The 22,098-nt window shown below is 51.3% G+C and overlaps 1 protein-coding gene across 4 annotated transcripts in view; it reads left to right on the plus strand.

Annotated features, from left to right (window-relative positions):
- The window catches only part of RERE (arginine-glutamic acid dipeptide repeats), a 408,992-nt gene extending 386,894 nt beyond the window's left edge, over window positions 1-22,098 (plus strand). For all 4 annotated transcript variants that reach the window (XM_036256631.1, XM_036256632.1, XM_036256633.1 and 1 more), the window contains 11 exons: window positions 9,537-9,699; window positions 10,712-10,804; window positions 11,192-11,391; window positions 12,564-12,725; window positions 13,173-13,286; window positions 13,494-14,809; window positions 14,890-15,112; window positions 15,860-16,580; window positions 18,414-18,560; window positions 18,999-19,179; window positions 19,505-22,098. In XM_036256631.1, the coding sequence (XP_036112524.1) occupies window positions 9,537-9,699; window positions 10,712-10,804; window positions 11,192-11,391; window positions 12,564-12,725; window positions 13,173-13,286; window positions 13,494-14,809; window positions 14,890-15,112; window positions 15,860-16,580; window positions 18,414-18,560; window positions 18,999-19,179; window positions 19,505-19,538 (3,354 nt within the window). In that variant the 3' untranslated portion in view covers window positions 19,539-22,098. The remainder of the gene's footprint in view (window positions 1-9,536; window positions 9,700-10,711; window positions 10,805-11,191; window positions 11,392-12,563; window positions 12,726-13,172; window positions 13,287-13,493; window positions 14,810-14,889; window positions 15,113-15,859; window positions 16,581-18,413; window positions 18,561-18,998; window positions 19,180-19,504) is intronic.

The following is a 22,098-nucleotide window of genomic DNA, read 5'->3' on the forward strand; positions in this document are numbered from 1 at the left end:
GCACATGGATTAAGTTTTCACTGGCCCATGGGAGTTGAAAAATAACAATGTAGCCATTTTTTATAACACTAAATAACCAAATTAAGGAACTCTTCTTATTTGGTGATGGTCTATCTTTTTTATTTTTTTAGAAATAAAATGTCATTTATTTTATGAAATAATGGTGAGATCAGGAGGTGTTATTTTTAATGACTTTACTTGTCAAAATATAAAGTTGGTAATCTTGTAACTATTTCTCAAAAGTTTTATCCTTTAGAGTTAATTTCAGGTGATTTTTATTCTCACAAAATACTCATTTTGTCAAAAGTTTAGTGAATAATGTCCTGGCCAGTTTGGCTCAGAGGTTAGAGCATTGGCCCTCAGACGAAAGAGTCTCAGGTTCAATTCCAGTCTATGGCACGTACCTCGGTTGTAGTTCGGTCCCTGGCCCTGGTCAGGGTCATGCAGGAGGCAACCAGTTGATGTATCTCTCACATTGCTGTTTCTTTCTCTCTCTCCCCTCCCCATACCACCATTCTATCTGAAGATACATGGAAAAATATCCTCAGATGAGTATTAAAAAAAAAAAAAAGTTGAGTAAATACTCATTTTATTCAAGATGCTGTCCTAGACCTCTGTGGTACTCACAGATGAAGTGGTCACAGATATGGGGAGTCCGACTGGCTCATTCATGACAACAGTCCGAGGCCGGGCCTGTATATACAGGAGAGAGGCAGCAATGGAGAGGTAGTGAAAGCAACCCCAGAATGACCTCCGGTGGTTGGGGAACGGGGGAAAGGAAGGCTTTAAGGGAATGATGACATTCATGATAACCTGAGTAGTGAGGAGGACCTAGACTCAGACACTGAGGAGATGGAGTGGTGAGGGGTTCATAGGACTGCATCCCACCAGTGGAAGAAAAGCACTGAGGAACAGCAGACTGGCTGCCTTGTTTGGTAGAAGTCAAAGGCCATGAGAGGTGGGGAATGCGAAGAAGATCTGCAGGGACAGAGAGAAATGGCTGGAAGAAGTTACGAAGCAGCTGGGCCTTTGTTCTCTTGGCTTTGAGAAGCCCTCAGTACTTTGGAGAGGCTGGTAACAAGGTCAGAGCTGGGCTTTGGGAAGACTGACCTAGTGTATGTGGGGGAGGGGATCCCAATTCTGGACATCCAAGTGGAGGTGGGGGACCAAAGGTAGGATCTGCAGGTGGCTGAGGTCAGCTACTAAAGCAACTTAGAGCCTAGGAAATCTCATTACAACTTTGGTTGAAAAAAACAACACACACTAAGTCTGTTCCAGTTCCTTCACAGTGTACAAATGTAGTGGTAATAATAGTAAAAAAAAAAAAAATTTGTTAACTTGCCTAACTGGGATTTTTTTTTTAACGGGGTCGGGGAAGTTTCTGGTTTAGGAGCACCTCCATGAACGTCTTCATGTGGCCTCATCATCACAAGTGAAACCCAGGGGACCTTCACATACTTCCAGAGTTTTCCCTTCCCTTCCTTCCCTTTGCCTTTCCCCAGGAGTGGAACTGGAGGTAGGTAGGTAGGAATTGTCCTCCCCAGAAGCAGCTGCCCCTTATTGGGCTTCCTCTTGTGCTGCATGTTAGGTCAGGTGCCTTTCCAGTCTTGTGCATATAGGAGGCTGTGATTCTACCAAATGCTCTCTGAGACCACAGAGGTGGTATTAAACCATCAGCAGCAGGGCTGCTGACAGTGTCCGGCTCCTTTAGGGATTAGGGGACTCGGTTGGTTAACAAAAGAAGGAGCCCAGGAGAGCACCACTTTAATTACCGTAGGCACTGCTGGAAGACGACCAGTTGCCTGCAGGAAAAAGCTGTGTCAAGGTGGCTGCTCCAAAACATGGCTGATGGTTCTCCCTAGTGCCCGGCTTCTCACCTCACGTTCTGAACACTTGTCAGTCCAGCCCTCGACTCCTCAGGGAGAGAAAGGAAAGAATGACTTGCGTAGGAGTCTGTGCCAGGAAATTTTACTGACTTGCTTCACTACCCTTGAATTAATAGTTTTTGCCAAGAAACAGTGCGGCTGTAATTCCCAGGCAGGGTGGTCGTGGAAATCAGAGGGCCAAGCTCAGCTGCAGGGTCACAGCACCACAGTTAGAGTAGCTCTCCCCAGGGGACATGCCTCATGCAGGCTTCCCGGGACCAGCGCCCATAGCAGAGTCTCATTTTCTCAGGGCCCCGGGTTGGGGAACGAAGTCTGAGAAGCAGCTCTGCCATGATTCCTTCTCCTTCCTGCCCCTACTGGGTTTGGCCTTGTTTCATTGCTTCCTGGAACTTCTCCTTGGAAACAAACACCTTAAAAAATTTTTCTTTTTAGATCTTTCCATTCCATCCAGAAAGTAAGTGGTGGATTCCTTTACCCTCTTTATCTGGACCACCAAGGAGTCAGATGGTAACTGAAGGACATTCTTCAAAACAAAAGTTTTAGCAAAACACTTCGATTCTAACTAATTCTACATTAGCAACTAGACCTAGGCATTGTATAGTAGAGATTATTTAACTGTGCTTTTTCTACATACTAATATAAAAATATTTATTTGGTATTGAAACAGTTAATATATCTCTTAAATCACCCTGGCCAGTTTGGCTCAGTGGTTGGAGCGTCAGCCTGCGGACCAGAGAGTCCCGGGTTCAGTTCCCACTGGGGGCATGTACTCAAAAAAAAAATTCAGAGAATGCCTTCTTAATGCTCACTTTCTCACCCTGCAGTGGGTGTGTCAGGTGCACGCAGAGGTGTATGTGCCAGCCCTGCCACATAGGGGTCCTGTCCTGTCGCATAATTGCAGTCCACTCAGCTGACAGTGGTAGGTGGGTCTGAATAGGGCCTGGACAATAACTTCAGCAAGATGTGTAGGTGTTTATAATGCCATTATCCATGAGCTGCTTCTACACCTGCCTCCCCATCTCCCATCTCTGCTGGCCCCTCTTTTTAGTAGGTGGTGCTTGGCCCTCAGAGGATGCCTTTTGAAACTTTGGTGGCAAAGAAGAAATTTGCTGAGGCTTTCCCTCGCCACCAGTGGGCACCCTCTATGGGGTACCTTCTGAGGCTGGCACCTGTAACTCCCCACATGTAGGGACCTGGATTAGATTACTTCCTGCATCGCCATTCTTATTCGTGTAAGGAGGGGGAACTGGTTTTCCAGGGCCTGCCTGCCTTAGCGTAACTGTAACACTGGTGGTCATTTTTATCTGCTGGTCACAGAACCATGTTGTGAGAATGGAAGGTACAGGAATACAGTATCTGTACACTGACTTGCAAAGGATGTGTGTATACAGGGTTATTTCTAAAAGACAGGGCTTTCCTTGGCTTGTTAGAGAAAACGTGATAGTAGGCACCCTGGGCTTCATGTGTGAGAGCCTGTAGACCTCATCTAGCAAGCACCATCCCTCCTCGGGTGTCCAGATTTCTTTGGATGGTGTGGTAATAATATGTTACAATCACAAACATTTGGACTCAGTCTTGGGTGTGTACCCTTATGCTTCTAATATGGAACCATAATAATTAACTCCCTTTACTTGCCTCCACATCAGACCCCCAGAGAGCGCATCTGAGTAGTTGGTGCTGGTCTAGGGCATAAGAGAAGTTGGGGCGTGGGGAGCCTGCTACTGTGTTCAGTACTGCAGACAGATAAGCCTGCTGACAATGAGCCTCTGGTACTTGAAATGCTTACAGCGTCTTACCTTTTCAACACTTTGTTCTCTGCTTTCATTTCCTCAAGGTCCCTGCGAGAGAAGACATGTAGTGTATCTTAACTTTAGAAAAGAAATTAATTGGGCAGGACAGGTCACAGGTTCCCCTTAGCACTGCAGTACCCACGGGATATTAAAGAGCAGTTATGTTTGTGCCTACCACATGCCTGCAGGTAAATGGACCTGCTTGTAGGCTGGAAGGAGGCCCAGTCAGGTTGTTTCCTGCAGCAGGGCTGGCAACTCCCATCTCCAGTGCCCCACCTTCCTCACATCTGCTTGTGCCCACGTGTCTCCAGTCTCTTGTTTACCTCAGCTAAAGCAGAACTGGGCCCAGGCCGTACCAGCAGATCTTACCTGAAATTAATTTATGCCTGAAAAGCCACCTGTAAGAACTTAGTACCTCCAGCCCCTGTTGCTTCAGTTCTATGTTGAGCGAATGTGATGGACTCACAGGCTAACACGGGAAGGCACAGAAGGAAAACAGTGGCTGAGGAGGAGGAACCATTCCTCCTACTGATTCCGGGAGTGGCCCGTGATTGAGCTGTCCACTGGTGCCGGGGTCTTTGTCACCCCCGCTCTTCTCTGGATCTCTTTTTTTTTCTCTCCTCCTGGCCCCCACTCCACCCAGATAGAGTGCTGAGCTGAGCAACTTATGTCTTCTCTTTTCATTCTTCTCTGCACCTACCCCATTTTTATTTTGATGGAAAAGCTGAGAAACCTAGCGGTGCCTAGTTCTCCAGCCCTGGCTGAGAGGGTTGCCGGGGAACTTCGTAAAAAACCTGCAGTAGGGAGGGGGCATGCTACCTAAACCTAGAGCCAGTCTCTGATTGCCAGTGGCTTTGTGCATAGGACTCAGTAAAATCCAAAGGACCTGCACCATCACCAAAAAGAAAAGGCAAAGGAGTTGGGGATAGCGATGTGGGGAGAAGAGAGAGAGAGAGAGAGAGACTCTCTATTAAATGGATTTGAGCATTTCTTTTGGCAAGAGCTGCAGCCCATGGTGTTGGCAATTGGGGCTGACTTTGCCCCTTGCTTTTTCATTGTGCCCAGGCGCTAAAGCAGTTTAGTTCCTCGTGCCGTGTGCAATTATAGTTCTGAGATGTGAGGTGTGTTGACTGTGAGGCCTTGTTGTGAGATGAGGTGAGAGCGCCAGGAACAAAATGGTCATTATAGGCCATTCATGTCGACAACATTTATACCTCTGTGTTTGCTTGCAAGCAAAAGCAGGAGCTAATTTGCAAGGCTGCCTTTGTGAAGCTGCCTTTGATCAATGGTTGCCTGTGTTAATGTTTCAGTAAGCTATTGATTTCTGCAGCAGCTTTTGTTCCCTGAATTTATGTGCCCCTGGTCTCTGCAGAACACACTCTGCATGTTTGATTAAAGTTCAATTGACTTCACTCCTGGTGAGGCTCGCGCTGCTTCGCTCCCTGTTTGTAGAACCACAGCTTCCCTGATGCGTTCTTTTGTTTGTGCTCAAGACCTAGCCACCCATGCAGTCACCAGTATGCTGTTTCTAATCCTCCTGGATCTGCTCCATTCCAGTGTTTAATCCCTTCAGCAGACAGAACAGTGGTTGAGAGGCAGCTCATAAAACCTGGTCTGGACTTTTATTTATTTATTTGTTTGTTTGTCGACTTTTTTATATACCATAAGAATGTACTCACTTTAAGTACTCAGTTCAGTGAGTCTTGACAACTGTATAAATCCATGTAAGTAACACAATTGCTTTATAGAATATTCCCATCACCCCAAAAGGTTTCCTGATATCCTTTTATAAGTATTTTTCCTACTCTCCAGACTCCAGGCAACCACTAACTTCCTTTTTGTGATGACAGGTTTGCCTTTTTTAGAATGGAATCACACAGCATATGCCCTTTTGTGTCTGGCCACTCGCATTCAACATGATGCTTTTCAGATTCATCCTTGTTATGTATCAGGGGCTTGTTGCTTTTCACTGCCAAGTAGTATTCCAGTGGATGGGTGTGCACCGTGTTTATCCTTCTGTTTGAGGGTGTCTGAGTTATTTTATAAACTTTTGTGTAAAAGTCCTTGGCGTGAGCACATGTTTTTAGTTCTTTTGGGTAAATACCCAGGAGTGGAATAATTGCTGGGTCATATGGTAAATGTTTGTTTAGCTTTCTAAGAATTGCCAGCCCTGGCCGATTTGGCTCAGTGGTTAGAGCGTCGGCCTGCGGTACAGAGAGACCCGGGTTCGGTTCCCACTAAGGGCAATTTGTTCCCAGCCCTGGTTGGTTGTGCGGATGGCAACCACTCGATATGTCCCTTTCACATCGATGTTTCTCTCTCTCCCTCCCTCCCACTCTATCTGAACAACAAAAAATGGAAAATGTCCTCGGGTGAGGATTAAAAAAAAAAAGAATTGCCAAACAGCTTTACAAAGTGGTCTGACCTTATATTTCTAGGATATGACTTTTCCCCCATCTTTTCTGAACTTTGAAATTTATATTCTTTCATTTTCTCATCAACTAATTTTAGACTTACAGAGGAGGGAGGGTCCTTCTGTCTCAGTCATTTTGATTCTTGGCACTCTGATGATAGAATCACTTCTCGTCCCATTCTTTTTTAAAAATTTATTTTAGTCAGTCAGTCCTCACCCAAGGATATTTTATGTTGATTTTTAGATAGGGTGGAAGGAAGGGAGAGAGAGAGAGAGAGAGAGAGAGAGAGAGAGAGAGAGAGACATTGATCTGAGAGAGACACATCAATTGGTTGCCTCCCACACAACCCCGGCTGGGGCTAGGGATAGAACCTGCAACCCAGGTGCGTGCCCTTAACCAGGAATCAAACCCCGAGACCCGTGGTCCACAGGCCAATGCTCTGATGCTGAGCCAAACCAGTTAGGGCTGGTCCCATTCTTTTTTAAAAGCTGTTACTTAAATGGTGACAAAAAGTTGATCTTTATTTCAACATTATGTTTCTTTTCCATGTTCTGAATTTTCACACATGCGAGAGGAGGACACGGTGCAGGACTTAAGGTTTAAAGTTGTGAACCTAGGCTTTTCCTGAGCCTTTTTCTGTCCGGTGTCCAGCATTGGACCAGTCTCAGCCTTGCTAAACTCTGGCTTCCCTATTTTAATCTGCAAGTTATGACATTTTTTAAAACCATTTAAATTTTTTTGAAACATTGATATTTGAGAGATGAAAATAATCCCTGGTAACCATGTGAGGTACTGTTGCTTTACAGACCACTGCTATGTAGAAATGTCAGGGCGGCTGCTTTTTAGCAGCCTTAAAATAAGACTGAGGTTTAACAGAGACCCTGGTGACACCCCTCCACCAGATTTTCCCTTCCATTTTTATTTCCTTTCATCTCCTGTAGTTTCACACTTTATCTTAGATTCCAGGCCTCTATCATCCACTGGCCCTAAACTTCCACTGAAGGAGGAGGTGGGAGGAACCACCCTGGGTCTTCTCATTCTTCCTTCCATCTTTAGGATCAGGCTCTGATTTACTTCATCAGTTGCCCTTCTAAACTGATGAGCACACCACTCTGACAAAGTATTTGAGGGGTGACAGTGACCTGCCTCGACTTCTTTCTGTTTTTCTAAATTTTAAAAAAATTTATATTTGTTACAGATATTTCTCCTTTTTCCCCCATTGACACCCTCCTCCCTCCCCGCCCCATCCCCAGCTTTGTTGTCCATGTCCATTGGTTATGCGTACGTGCGTTTAAGTTCTGTGGTTTATCTCTTCTGTATTTTTTCATAGTAAAACCAGAGCCAGATCAGTTTCACGTAAGCACATGTTTCTTAATCTCCTAGTTGATTTATGAGTTTGTTCCCTCCAGCCAGCCTACAACAAAAGATCAGTATAGATAAATGACATTCCAGATCAGGAAGGTAGGAAGTAAAGAGTCTGGAGCCAGGAGGTTCTGGTATCGTGGCCTTAGGGGCTCAGGGTGCTCCAGTCACCACAGGGACAATTAGCCTGCATTTGTAGAATAGCAAGATAGACAAACAAGTTATAAATTCAAGGGCAGTTTCTACATTTTCCCTATTCAGTTACCTTCTCATGGAATGGAAAGGGGGTTGGGGTAGTGGCTGGCTCCAGGTCTCCTTGGCCTTGGGTCAGGCTTTGTTTGTTAAATATTGGCAGTCACTAGTGTTTTAAGTGGTGTTTGGAAAGAAACACATCTACAACTCCAAGAGATACACACTGTATGCTTATACTGAGCCTTAACGGCTCTGATGACAACTTTGTCCTCCTTAGAAAATGCGCAGACAGATCCAACTGTTGAGTAGTGAGTACTCAGCACACATACATTACCTGCTTTGCAGAAGCCATTTTCCCACCAAAAAAACCTGCCCCCTTCTTTCCCAACTTACTGTGGTGGTGTTTCAAGTCTTGCATAGTGTTTTTAATGAAACCTCATCTGATTGGGTGCTCTATCAGTCATTCGAGTTTGTTACATTGTATCTGTACTTCTTTGTCTATTTCAGTCCTTCCAATACTGGTATTTCCAGCTAGATCTAAGGTCACTGGAGAGTAAAATCTTTTCTTCTCTTTCTTGGCTCCTCCATTCACAAGGCAATGAGCCTTTCCTGGGTCACAGTGGTGCTCTGGCCAAATGCCTCCCACCACCCTGGGATTCAGGTTACCCCAGGGTAACTTCCCAGGATACCGACACCTGCCAAGTTAATTGACTTTCCACAATATTTATTTAATTAGAGAAGATCAGTGTGATCTCAGCTCTCTTGCTGCTTTAAGTGGTTTTTTAAAAGTTGAAGATATTTTATCTTGGGATATTTTTAAGAAATCGGTCTTTAGTCAGCCAGGGTTAGCTTAATGTCATTCACCCATTTGTGTGTATGGTGTGCCTACTGTCCCTGGAGATGGGGTGCCAAAAGTGCTGTGTGTGTGTGTGTAATTATTATTATTATTTTTTAATCCTCACCCGAGGACATCTTTCCATTTTTTGCTCAAATAGAGTGGGAGGGGGAGAGTGGGGGAGAGAGAGAGAGAAACATCAACGCGAAAGAGACACATCGAGTGGCTGCCACTCACACGACCCAGCCAGGGCCGGGGACAAACTGCAATCAAGGCACATGCCCTTAGCGGGAACTGAACCCGGGTCTCTTGGGACCGCAGGCCGATGCTCTAACCGCCGAGCCAAACTGGCCAGGGCTGTATATATATATTTTTAAGTTGCCTTGACTCTTTCTGCTGGGCTGTGAAAAGAGTAGCACCTTTTGTCTTGAAGATTGACCTTGTGACAGGTGGCAGTTCATCTGCACATCAGCACCACTGTGTGTGTCCTCTCTTAGTCTTTCTATGTCTAGCCCAGTCATTGCTTTCGGACTTCGTGCCAGCTTGTTCCCAGTGTGGGTGCTCAGATTGGAGGGGAGGCTGTAGAGCAGCTTCCTGGGTTGGTTTGGGGTTCTGTTCTTCCTGACTTCCCACTTGGTGCTCGTTCCCCACCACCTCAGTTGTATCCTTGCTTGTTTCTGGAATCATCTATCTGGCCTGTATATATACACACACGGTTAGAGGATGAGATTACTGATGACTTCCAGTGCTTAGAACAGTGGGGCATCTGGCATTTCGTAGGCACCCACAAGTACTTGTTTAATGAATGGATGTTCTTGATGTCTAGAAGTTGTACTCTACTGGGCTGAGGTGACAGGCCCCGTTCCCCAGCTTTCGGGCAGCTCAGCAGGAATGTCTGAGCAAGCTCCTCGAAACTCCAGGAGCAAACTATTCTTCTTTGTCCTGGTCTCCAGTATAGCTGTTACAAACCCAGCTTCTGCTTCCGACGGGGGGGGGGACAGGGAAAAGCCAGATCCTTCTGGACACCTCCCTCACAGCCAGACCATCTTCCTTGCAGGGGGAACTGATCACCTTCTATTACTACTGGAAGAAAACCCCAGAGGCAGCCAGCTCCCGGGCCCATCGAAGGCACCGCAGGCAGGCTGTGTTCAGGAGGATTAAGACTCGCACTGCTTCCACACCCGTCAACACACCTTCCAGACCCCCCTCCAGCGAATTCTGTAAGTGGGAGACTTGTCACACGCACCACACGTGTCCCAGTTCTGGGCCTGCACTCACAGGCGTCCTTGTCACAGTGTGGGCCAGACCTGATGACCCAGGGAGCCATGTGCGCACCTGCGTGTGTGTGTGTGTGCTTGTGCACAGCCTGGCCTGAGTGTCGCACTGACTTGGGATGTGGTAGGACAGTTTTACAACTTACTCGTTCATTTAAATTTTTCTAGTAAGTGCAACATCATTTAAATTTTTTTACAAAAATGTAAGTATTGCCCTGGCCAGTTTGGCTCAGTGGTTGGAGCATCAGCCTGCGGACCCGAGAGTCCCGGGTTCGGTTCCCGCTAGGAGCATGTACCAAAAAAAAAAAGTAAGTATTGTCCTTGGCCTGAAGTGTTTTGATAACTTCAGAGGAGGTTTTCCACTTAATGGACGGTGTACTGTGAGTTTTCATTGCACTTGTATTGTGGTAGCAATAAGATCAGATTAACTTTTTTTTTTTCCTCCTGCTATATATACCAAGCTCCTCCTCTTGGTCCCAGTGTGACGTGCTATATGACAATGAAGCCCACACCTATTAACCCTTAAAAACTAGGATGCAGCAGTAGAATTCAGGCCATGAACCTCCAAGGGTCACTTAAGTTGCACATGCAAACAAGAAGCCACCAGGTCATCTAGAGCTGGCGGGGTGGCACTTGGAGAGGCAGGTCCTAAGGACACCGGCATGTGTCAGGAAGGCACCATGGATGCTCTTCACCCTGTTCAAATTCACACCAGTTGTGGGTATCAGTGCCTGCCACCCAGGTTTCAGGTGTGATACCAGCCCCCAACAATCTAGCAGGGCAGGCCCTTGGGTATCCCCCACCCCTCACACAGAAATTCTTTGTTCTGATAACTGGCCCTGAGAAATTCAGAGTGTCCCACCTCAGCCTACTGGGCCACTCTGATGGGTGGCTCAGAGCCTGGGGCAGGCCAAATGTGACGGTTCCCCCCACCCTGTTGTGTGCCTGCCATGCCTAGTGGACCTGAGCTCGGCGAGCGAGGACGACTTTGACAGTGAGGACAGCGAGCAGGAGCTGAAGGGGTACGCCTGCCGCCACTGCTTCAGCACCAGTGAGTGGGGCTTTGACACTGGCTCATGCTTCAGGTCACTGAGAAAGGTGGAAGTGTTACTTCACTTCACGCCCCTGTTGAGCAGTCAGCACCGAGTGCTGATCAGTGGGTAGGACAGACTTGCTCGAGGTTGGGGCTGGGTTGCATGCTGTCAGCTCCTCCTGTGTACCCCGACATAAGGTGGGGGAGGTAAACATTCCTGAAACCCTCTCTTGTCCTGGGAGAGAGAGCAGGGCAGCACCAGCGCCTGAGCTGGGTATAAGGTGTCTGTCTGAGCCCAGTGCTACGTGGTTCTCATGGCACTGGGGTTGGTTGAGCCCCCCTACTCAGATATCCCAAGGACATTGGTTTTGAGGCTCCGCCCCCTACTCCTCTTCCTTCATGCAGCCTCCAAAGACTGGCACCACGGGGGCCGGGAGAACCTCCTGCTCTGCACAGACTGCCGCATTCACTTCAAGAAGTACGGCGAGCTCCCGCCCATCGAGAAGCCTGTGGACCCCCCACCATTTATGTTCAAACCTGTCAAAGAGGAAGATGATGGGCTCAGCGGGAAACATAGCATGAGGACGCGGAGGAGTAGAGGCTCGGTGAGTCCCTCATGGCCAGGCTACCCGGGCCTCCTGACCACACCTCCAAGTTGCTAGGATGCTGGGGGCTGTGTCACCAGGAAGAGGACAGGAAGTGCTTTACTTAGGTAGCGAAACAGATCCCCTGAGGTTGGAATGGTTTTTGCCCAGGGGCATTAGCTTTGCCTTGGGGCTGGGAAAAAGCCCCCTGTCCTCTCCTTCTTCCTTGGGGAGTCAGTGGGGACAGTGGTCTCAGTTTCTGCATCAGTGCAGGCTCTCGAACTCCCTCAGACCTTCCTCTGGCCCACAGGCCAGTCACCTTTAGTGTGGCACATCTCTCTCATTTGAAACTTGCTGGCTTTTTAAAAAAATGATCCAGTTTTGGAAACTTTCAGGTACATTTTTTTACTCACTGCATAGCCTCTTCCTTCCATAAAGAGACTGTTTTCCAGGTTGGAAATGTGGCAGGGAACTTTGGGAGCAAGAGTTTTTCCAGGTCAGGGACTGAGGATACTACCAGTGTCTTTCCCTGGAGCACTGGCCTTTCCTAGTGGCCCTTTTAGGCAGGAGGGTGGCACCATCCACCTTCCTCTGACACTAGCATCCTGCCCACCCAACTGCTGCTTGCTCAGAGGAGCAGATGGACCAGCATGAATCATTATGTCCCTTCTTTTCAGAGCCCCCATGACTTTGCAGAAATATTCTGAAGCACTTGGTTTAGGAACTGAGCTGTGTTATTTGACAGCTCATGTCTTTGGGTCTCTCCTCCTCCTGGCAGATAGAGTCAGCAGGTGTTTGTTGTTTTGGTTGGGCAGTTACATGGAATAAACAGAAAGGTGAGGTAACTTAAAGTTGACTTTGTGTGTAATTGTCATTCTGGAGGATGTTGCAGAGTGGACCGTCCTTACTGACTTGGCCCCTCGGAAATACTTGCTCATTTCCAGTGCACGTCATTTAGGATAGTTCTGGAGATGAATGCTTTGAGTTTAAGCTGAGAATTGCTCTTTTTCATGTGAACTCACCCACTCATCCCTTTTCCCTTCACTCCATATTGACCTTGTGCAGCAAGGGACAGATTTGCCATGAGGTCAACAGTGGGATCTGCTTTTGATGCTTCTGCATGTGTGCTGGGCTCAGGTGGCCCATGTCAGGTCTAGGGGCCAGTTTCACCAGCCTCGGGTTTGGGTGGGCAGATGTCTACACTGCGCAGTGGTCGGAAGAAGCAGCCAGCCAGCCCTGATGGTCGCGCCTCGCCCATCAATGAAGACATCCGCTCCAGTGGCCGGAACTCGCCCAGCGCTGCTAGCACCTCCAGCAATGACAGTAAAGCGGAGACTGTGAAGAAGCTGGCCAAGGTGAGGTGCTGGGGGTGAGGGGTGGGGGCTGCTCGGCCCCACCCTCCCAAGAAAACAGGATTGCTGGGGTTGGTGTCTGGCTCCCTCACACGTGGGACCACAGGTCATCCTTGGAGCCTCCCAGGGCACCAACATTGCCCTGGCCTGGGTCTGCAGCCTGGGGCCTGGAGAAAGGGGCTCCAGCTTAGCTCCCAGCACTGACTTTTGGGGGCTCCCAGGGCCTCAGAGGCACAGGATGTGGGGGGTGATTGGAGAGGCTCTTCCCAAAGCCAAGTTATTCCCATCCCCAGATACTTGTGCCTTCCTGGCTCTGGCTCTCCCCTTCCAGAATTGTCTTGCTTCTGGAACTAGAGCTCAGAATGTGGGAGCAAGGTGTCATCAAGCCCCCCCGAGGCTGATGGGACATGCTGTCTTGGCCTATCCTCCTCACGTGCTTTCCCACTGCAGAAGGTGAAGGAGGAAGCCTCATCCCCTCTGAAGAGCACCAAACGCCAGCGGGAAAAGGTAGCCTCAGACACAGAGGAGACTGACAGGACCAGCTCCAAGAAGACGAAAACCCAGGTGAAGTTTACTGCTGGCAGCTAACGCCCCTTGAGAAACGCCCAGCCAGTCCCCCTGGGGGTGGCAGTGCTTTCTCTCTCCCAGGGAGGGTCCGGGTCCGGGCAGGACTGCTGCTCCTTGAGGCCAAGCTTGCTGCCTGCTGTGCATACGCCAGGCTCTGGCCACGAAGGGTAGACTAGAGCTTCTCTCCTCCCACTCCGGCCTTAGGAGATTAGCCGGCCCAACTCCCCGTCGGAAGGTGAGGGAGAAAGTTCTGACAGCCGCAGTGTCAACGATGAGGGCAGCAGTGACCCCAAAGACATCGACCAGGACAATCGCAGCACGTCCCCCAGCATCCCCAGCCCCCAGGACAATGAGAGTGACTCGGACTCCTCTGCCCAGCAGCAGACCCTGCAGGCCCAGCCTCCAGCCTTGCAGGCTCCCAGTGGGGCTGCTCCAGCTCCTTCCATGGCCCCACCAGGAACCTCCCAGCTTCCCACACCAGGGCCCACGCCCTCTGCAGTTCCTCCACAGGGTTCCCCCTCAGCCTCCCAGCCCTCCAACCAGGCTCCACCAGGTCCTGCTTCCCATGCCCATATCCAGCAGGCACCGGCTCTGCACCCTCAGCGGCTGCCCTCCCCGCATCCCCCGCTGCAGCCTCTGACTGGGCCAGCTGGCCAGACCTCTGCTCCACCTCATACCCAGCCCCCCCTGCATAGTCAGGGCCCACCCGGCCCTCATAGCCTGCAGGCTGGGCCCCTGCTGCAGCACCCAGGTCCCCCTCAGCCCTTTGGCCTCCCTCCCCAGGCCTCCCAGGCAGCAGCTCACCCTCATACCTCCATGCAGCCCCCAGCCTCTCAGTCAGCCTTGCAGCCCCAGCAGCCCCCACGGGAGCAGCCCCTGCCACCAGCCCCCTTGGCTATGCCACACATTAAGCCACCGCCCACTACACCCATCCCCCAGCTTCCAGCACCACAGGCCCACAAGCACCCACCTCACCTCTCAGGGCCCTCACCCTTCTCCATGAATGCCAACCTCCCGCCCCCTCCAGCACTGAAGCCCCTGAGCTCCCTGTCTACACACCACCCTCCCTCAGCACACCCCCCACCGCTGCAGCTCATGCCTCAGAGCCAGCCATTGCCCTCCTCCCCTGCCCAGCCTCCTGTGCTGACCCAGAGCCAGAGCCTCCCCCCTGCTGCTGCCTCCCATCCTCCTGCAGGCCTCCATCAGGTGCCCCCTCAGCCCTCATTCTCTCAGCACCCCTTTGTCCCTGGAGGCCCTCCTCCCATCACCCCTCCGTCCTGCCCCTCTACCTCCACTCCACTCACGGGCCCTGGCCCATCGACCCAGCCGCCCTGCGCTGCTGCCGTTTCTTCGGGAGGCAGCACACCTGGAGGGGCAGCCTGCCCGCTGCCCACTGTCCAGATCAAGGAAGAGGCTCTGGACGATGCTGAGGAGCCTGAGAGCCCCCCTCCACCACCAAGGAGCCCGTCCCCTGAGCCCACTGTGGTGGACACCCCCAGCCATGCCAGCCAGTCAGCCAGGTATTGTTGCAGGAATCTGGGCAGCTCAGGGCAGGCCTCTGCCTCGGCAGAGCCCCCACAACAGATGTGGCCTTTCTTAGGTTCTACAAACACCTGGATCGGGGTTACAACTCATGTGCACGGACAGACCTGTATTTCATGCCTCTGGCGGGATCCAAACTGGCCAAGAAGAGGGAGGAGGCCATTGAGAAGGCGAAACGGGAGGCTGAGCAGAAAGCTCGAGAGGAGCGGGAGCGGGAAAAGGAGAAGGAGAAGGAACGCGAGCGGGAGCGGGAGCGTGAGCGGGAGGCTGAGCGTGCAGCCGTGAGTGCTCGGCCCTGGGCAGGCGGGCAGCCTGTGTGTGCAGTGAGGGGCACTTGCCATGCCAGGCTGGGGACACTGGGGCCACCCTACTCTGTGAGGCTGTCTGGTTCTCTGTCATGGCACCCGGAGGGTCAGGTGCTATTTGAGCCCTGAGCTAGGCTTTTCTGACATTGCTGCTCATCCAAGCTAGCACTGGACCCCCCTTCTCCAGAAGCTGTCTGCACCCCTACTCTTTGCCCTGGACCTCCCCTTCCCCAGAGGATCACCGTGCACCCACTTCTTGGCCCTGGCAAGTTCACACTGATTGACAGCAGTGATCTAGTGGGCAGGCCTATTGACTTGTGTGTCTCGTGTAATTGGAGGAAATTGAAGAGAAACTAAGGAGGAGAGCCAGGCACTGGGGGCATTAACCTGCCTCATCGCTCCCTCTGGCAGCCCTGCCCTACTCTCGTAGAGTGGGCCACCCAGCACCTGCCTTTGTGGTGGAGGCCCTCCTCCCATGCAGTACTTTGTCTCACGGTACATGAACCCATCTAGGACACGAGGGAAACCATAGGCACAGAGGACACTGTCACAGCGGGGTCTGGACCATGTCCTTGTCGCAGGCTGTGGCTGAGACCGCTCGGTGTTGGGGTAGAGGGCCCAAATTGGCTGATCAGTGCAGAATGGCCACAGAGCAGAGCTCCCCTCTGTAAGGAACACTAGGTAGCTGACATCTACCCCTCACACCCTCCTTTTCTTCAGCAGAAGGCGTCCAGCTCAGCACATGAAGGCCGCCTCAGCGACCCCCAGCTCGGTGGTCCTGGCCACATGCGGCCATCCTTCGAGCCACCACCAACCACCATTGCTGCTGTGCCCCCGTACATCGGGCCTGACACCCCTGCCCTTCGGACTCTGAGCGAGTACGCTCGGCCCCACGTCATGTCTCCCACCAACCGTAACCATCCCTTCTACATGCCCCTCAACCCCACCGACCCACTGCTGGCCTACCACATGCCCGGTCTCTACAATGTTGACCCCACCATCCGAGAGCGGGAGCTCCGGGAGCGCGAGATCCGGGAGCGGGAGATCCGGGAGCGGGAGTTGCGAGAGAGGATGAAGCCAGGCTTCGAGGTGAAGCCCCCTGAGCTGGATCCCCTGCACCCAGCCACCAACCCCATGGAGCACTTCGCCCGGCACAGCGCCCTTACCATCCCCCCCACTGCCGGCCCCCACCCTTTTGCTTCTTTCCACCCGGGCCTAAACCCCTTGGAGAGGGAGAGACTGGCTCTGGCGGGCCCCCAGCTGCGGCCCGAGATGAGCTACCCTGACAGACTGGCGGCCGAGCGGATCCATGCAGAGCGAATGGCATCACTGACCAGCGACCCTCTGGCCCGACTGCAGATGTTCAACGTGACTCCACACCATCACCAGCACTCACACATCCACTCGCACCTCCACCTCCACCAGCAGGACCCCCTCCACCAAGGTGGGTCCCCAGGTTGGCTAGGGCACTGTGGGTCCAGCTCTGGTGGGGAGGAGGGGTGGACCAGAGATGGAGTCGCTGGCCCAGGGCGGAGACTGTTCTTTTCTAAATGAGTCCTAATTCCAAGCAGATCTTAGAATATTTAGCATGCACCAAGAAATCAGTCACTTTCTTCATGGGCAGCCTTTGTCTCTGTTCAGCCTCCCAGCTCTCCAGAGCTGCCAGTCCCCAGAAAGCTGCATCACCCTGTGACCTTCTGCCTGCTGCCTCCTGGATAAAGCTTAGGTTCTTGGCCCTGTGCCTGGGGTAGGCTAGGGTGGGAGGGAAGCAGCCTGTGCTCACTGGGGCAGGTTTGGGGCAGGAGGCAGGGCCTGAGGAGCAGGGGAGGGCCTTCAGGTTGTCACTAAGCGAGAACCTAAAGCAACAGTCTCCCTTTCCTTTTCAGGAATGAGGCTTAGGCTTCTGGCTCACCTGATTAGGGCCACCTAGCCCTGCTCACTCTAGGACTGAGTGCCTGCTTACTGGTCAGCTCAGGTTGCAGGCTGGTCTGAGACAGAGTTGGGCACAGCTTGAGCCCTGTGCCCTCCAGAGCTCTGCAGACCATGTGGATGGGCCGGAGTAGGGGGCTCTCTGGCCCTGCTCTTGAGTTGGCAGGTGTGCCTGACCCTGGAACTGGGGCCTGCCGTGGAGATCCTATGGCGCAGCCCGTGGGCATAGCTTCCTCATGGGCTGACCTCCATGTTTGGGAGGAGGACAACTGATAAAGCAGGGCCCAGGGGAGGGAGGGCAGTACCTGGCTTCCTTCTCATGTGCCCAGCCCTGACAGATGGTCCAGGGAAGCCAAGGAGCTGTCTGTCACCTTTATCCCATGGCCCTGACACCGGGAAGTGTCATGCTACCCAGTGGGGCCTTCTAAGCTCCAGTGTAACCAGCAGACTGCCTTAATGCCCTAAAAGGGTAGGTAGTCAGTCATGCATTCATTGGATAAGTGTTCGCTGAGCACTTGCGATGTGCCAGGTGCAGTTGTAGGTGCTGACAAAGCCCATTCATGTTTATCGTCCCAGTCTGGGAGGCAGTCAGTGGATGAGTCTGGGACTGTGGAAAGCAGCCAGTGTTCTGGAGGAAAGCAAAGCAGGAAGAGGGGACAAGGGAGCTGCTATTATAAAGAGGGCTATGGAAAAGCCTCTCCAAGAGGTGACTTTTGAGTAAAGACTTGAAGGGAGTGAAAGGGTGAGGCATTGGAAAGAACATCTCTAGGCAGAGAGAGCACCACTGCAAAGGGCCTGAGGCCAGAGCATGGACTCGAGAGAGCCAGCAATGACAAGCAGAAGGGAGTCCCCGGCAGAGCTGAGCCCTGTCCCTGCCCATAGCCATCTGTTGGCCTCCTTTGGGTTCTGTAGGTAAAGAGAACTGGGGGTGGGGGGGGTGGTAGCCTGGACAGGATGTGCTGGCTGGGGCAGTGCTGGAGCAGCCATAGGATTCCCGTGGATGTAACAGGTGCAGAGCAGCTTGGGGGCGGTCAGCCAGGTGGGCTCTGCTGATCCAGGGTCCTCAACAGAACGGATTGGGGGACACTGCCTGTAGGGAGTGCTCAGGGGTGGGAGGAAGAAATAGTCAGCTCTTCACTTCTGTTTTACTTTCTGGAGCTCCACTGTGGGAGTGTGGGAAGGGGGGCCAGAGGACAGGCACTTCGGGTTGAGGTCATTGGTGGTCCTGGTGACCGGTAGTCAGTGTGGTGAGGAGGATGTCACCAGCAGTTCCAACCAGGAAGGGAAACATCAAGAGAGCCCCACAGCCCTGCACCGGCTGTATTTGGACTTCTGCCCCCTCTTTCAGGTTCAGCAGGCCCAGTTCACCCGCTGGTGGACCCCCTGACTGCTGGCCCTCACCTGGCTCGATTTCCCTATCCCCCTGGCACCCTCCCCAACCCTCTGCTTGGACAGCCCCCCCATGAGCACGAGATGCTTCGTCACCCAGTTTTTGGTAAGAATGCACCTGGGGAAGGAGGGGGTCCAGAGTGAGAGTTGGGTTAGTGGTCTGGTCTTATGGCCTGTTCATTCATTCATTTGTTCATTCATTCAATCATGTATTCAACAAATACCCCTCAGAGCTGGGGGTGGGGTATAAATGTGTAACAGGAGCCTAGATGAGAACAGTAGGCCATGAAGGAATAGCAGACTCCAAATTTAAATTTGAGATCTCAGGAAGGTAGACCTCTCTAAAGAAGGAACACTAGGCTGAGGCCTGAAGCCTGGGGGAAGAGAGGGCCCCCCCCACTCAGCTGGGGAAGGAAGGGCAGTACTTTGGGTCATCCCCACCCCTCTGCCCGCCAGGGGATCTCCTGACCTCCTTGCAGGCCTTGGCCTTGTCTTGGTCATTCCCCTGGCCTTTCTGTAGAGGAGACTGTTTTGTGTTTGCCAGGTACCCCCTACCCCCGAGACCTGCCTGGGGCCATCCCACCCCCCATGTCAGCTGCCCACCAGCTGCAGGCCATGCATGCCCAGTCGGCTGAGCTGCAGAGACTGGCCATGGAGCAGCAGTGGCTGCACGCACACCCCCACATGCATGGCAGCCACCTACCAAGTCAGGAAGATTATTACAGGTGAGGAGGGGAGCGGCCTGGAGGGAGGGACTGGCTGGCTGGCTGGCCGGCCGAGCTCCCACCTACCCAACCTGTGGGCCACTGACTGACCCAGCCTGATGGTCGCCCCTCCTGGTTGTGCCCACGTAGCTCCTCCCATATCAGCAGGCACCAGGCTCGGGACCCTTGGCCCTGCCCTATGGCCCTAGAGGGGACGTCCCAGAGAGTCATCCTGGTGGGTGGGAGGGGAGGGGAGGGAAGGGGAGGGCCAGCTGCATGGGAGGCAGCTTGGGTCTGCCTGCCCACCCCTAGTACTCAGTCCTCTTTCCTTTATTTTTCTTTTCAGTCGACTGAAGAAAGAAAGTGACAAGCAGTTATAAGTTATTTATTTGTTAACGCTGGCTGTGGAAACCCCAGTTCTTGGGGGGATAAACAGGACTTTTTACATACAATAGGAGCTGCAAAAGTAAAAAGAATATCTTCTAAAGATTTCTTTATATATTTAAAAACCCCACAACTAAAAATGTATCAGCATAATAGTGTTTGTTTGTAGAGAGGATTCCTTGAGACTGGTTTGGGTCTCCCTGCATGACAGTCCCCCAGAAACTTAGTGAGTCCTGGACTGGACTGAACATTCAGAAAACTTCCCAGCAATCTTGGGGTTCGGCTTTCGTCTCCTTCCTTTCCTCGACTTCTCAGTAGGTGCTAGAGTCCAGTCACACCCTTCACTGTGCGTGCAGACACACTCAGTCACACGTGTTCCAAACCCCACGAGGTATGCAGATAGGCGGCATATGAGTTTGGAATCCAAGAGCTATAATTTTTAAAGAATCTTTTATTTTACTACATTGTTGGAAATCTTCATAATTTGAGGAAGTTCTGCAGCACGGCTTTTTACGTGTGTAAATAATTTTAGAGCAGCCTTTTTTTCCTTCCACAAACTGCTGTTCCGATCTATTTTTTCCAGCCATGTCACTAATTGTGAATTCCTATCAGCTATTGACAGAATACAGAGTTGATTTTTTAATAAAAAGTTATATATAATTATCCCTTTAATTAAAGGGAACAGATGGGCGTTACTAATCACAAACGGGCAAAAGCTTGGGAGTAGGTTTGGTCGCAGCAGTGAGCATCCAGGGGTTTGCAGGGACAGTGTTACAAACTGTTTTCGTTTTTGCTGCTTTGGTTTTTCACTTCTGTCTGTCCCTAGCTTGTGCTTCGCCAGTGGTGCAGACATCTGTTAGATCGAATCTCTTGTCATTTGCACCAGGAGTGCGGGAGCTAAGTGTCCACCCGTTCTGTCTCTGCCGGGTAGAAAGCACATGGTTCTGTGTGTCTGATTGCAGATTTCCTTACAGGTTTCTGTGCACACATATTTGATTGTTCTGGATGAACTGCCTTTCTTAATACTCTGACGGTTGCACAAACATTCTAGAAAATTCAAGAAAATGATTCCCTGCCAATAACTCAGCACATATGTTTGCCAAAGGAATCTGTTAGTGACCTGCCTTTTCGTGCATGTCGTTGTTGGTCCTGTCAGTCCCAGCCGTCACCCCACAGCCTGAGGTTGCTTTTCGTGGGGGAGACTCCGGTGTTGGCACAGTTGTGGGTGGTGGCCTGTGTGTCTGCCCCAGGAGCATGGTGACCCATGTCAGACTGGGAAACCTTTGAGCCCACCCTTCATCTTGAAGTGGGAACAGGAGTGGGAAGGCAGGGTTCCCCCAGAGGGGCCACCTCGGCTGTGCTGCAGGGAGGTGCCATCTGCTTTCTAAGTTGCTGCAGAGGGGGCGCAGATTCTGGGGCTGTCTGCACCTATTTCTGCCAGGGTGTGACCTTTTCCGTTCTCAGACTTGAGGGCGGTTTCTGCCGTTGTATGTGGTGGCCACGTCCAAGAATTGTCAGACGAGATTATTTCTGTGGGTCAGTGGATGTGAAGTGTGTCCAGGACCTGAGCCACATGGGTAGGAAGAGAGGTTGGCACTTTGCTCCAGAAACCAGCAGGTGTTAGCTCAGATCCAGGTTCTGGACTCACACGAGCATCAGGGCATTTCCATCTCTCTGAAACCATGTCTGATTTCATTTGGGACAGGTAGCGGATTGTTCTGCGTGTTGAAAATGTTCGTAGTTTTCTTTTGTTTTCTTTTCATTCCATTTCTGCCTTAAATTTAGCTCCCTACAGGGGAGACAAGCTCAAATGAACCCTTTGTCATCATACTTGTGGCTGTGTTGGCAGGGGCGTTTGTTTCCTCTGGGGGCAGTGACCTGCCATCGGGGCAGGCTGCCTCCTGTGGCTCCTGCTGCCCCGACTCCTGCACCTGCCCCACCTTCTCCCATCTTTTGTTTTTCTTCTGCTAGAACACAATGCCTACCAATCAGTTAGGCCTCTTTATCTCCTCTCTCCAGTCTCCATTTTCCAAAGAAGAGAGAGAGTTTAGTACTTTGAAGTCTGTATTAAAAATTGTCTGAAGGCGTTTTCCTGTTAGGTTTTGGTTTTCCCCTCACAAGGTGAAGCACTGAGATTCTTCCATTTAAAGACCCTCACTTGGTCAGCTACAGTTTAGGAAGCCCGACCTTCACGGTGTCTTTGAAGCCCGACCCCTTGGTTTCCTTTTGGGTTTTCCTTCCTTTCGTTTGGAGTTTGTTTGCTTTCTGTGTTCTGTATGTATCTTGTTCAATGTTGTCAAGGTTGGTTGAGCGTCACGTTTCACCGCAGCAGCAGCAGCAGAGCAGAATGTACATTCTGATTTGCTACGTTTATATATATCTTGAAGCTAAATGTATATATGAGTAGTTTGCCATGAGATAACACAGTGTAAACAGAGTAGACACCCAGAAATCGTGACTTCTGTGTTCTCTCCATTTGAGTATTTTGTAATTTTTTGGAAATATTTGTGGACATAAATAAAACCAAGCTACACTACAACAGCTGGGTGTCGACCA

The sequence above is a fragment of the Molossus molossus genome, unplaced genomic scaffold (genome assembly GCF_014108415.1).
Source record: "Molossus molossus isolate mMolMol1 unplaced genomic scaffold, mMolMol1.p scaffold_m16_p_12, whole genome shotgun sequence".
NCBI lineage: Eukaryota > Metazoa > Chordata > Mammalia > Chiroptera > Molossidae > Molossus > Molossus molossus.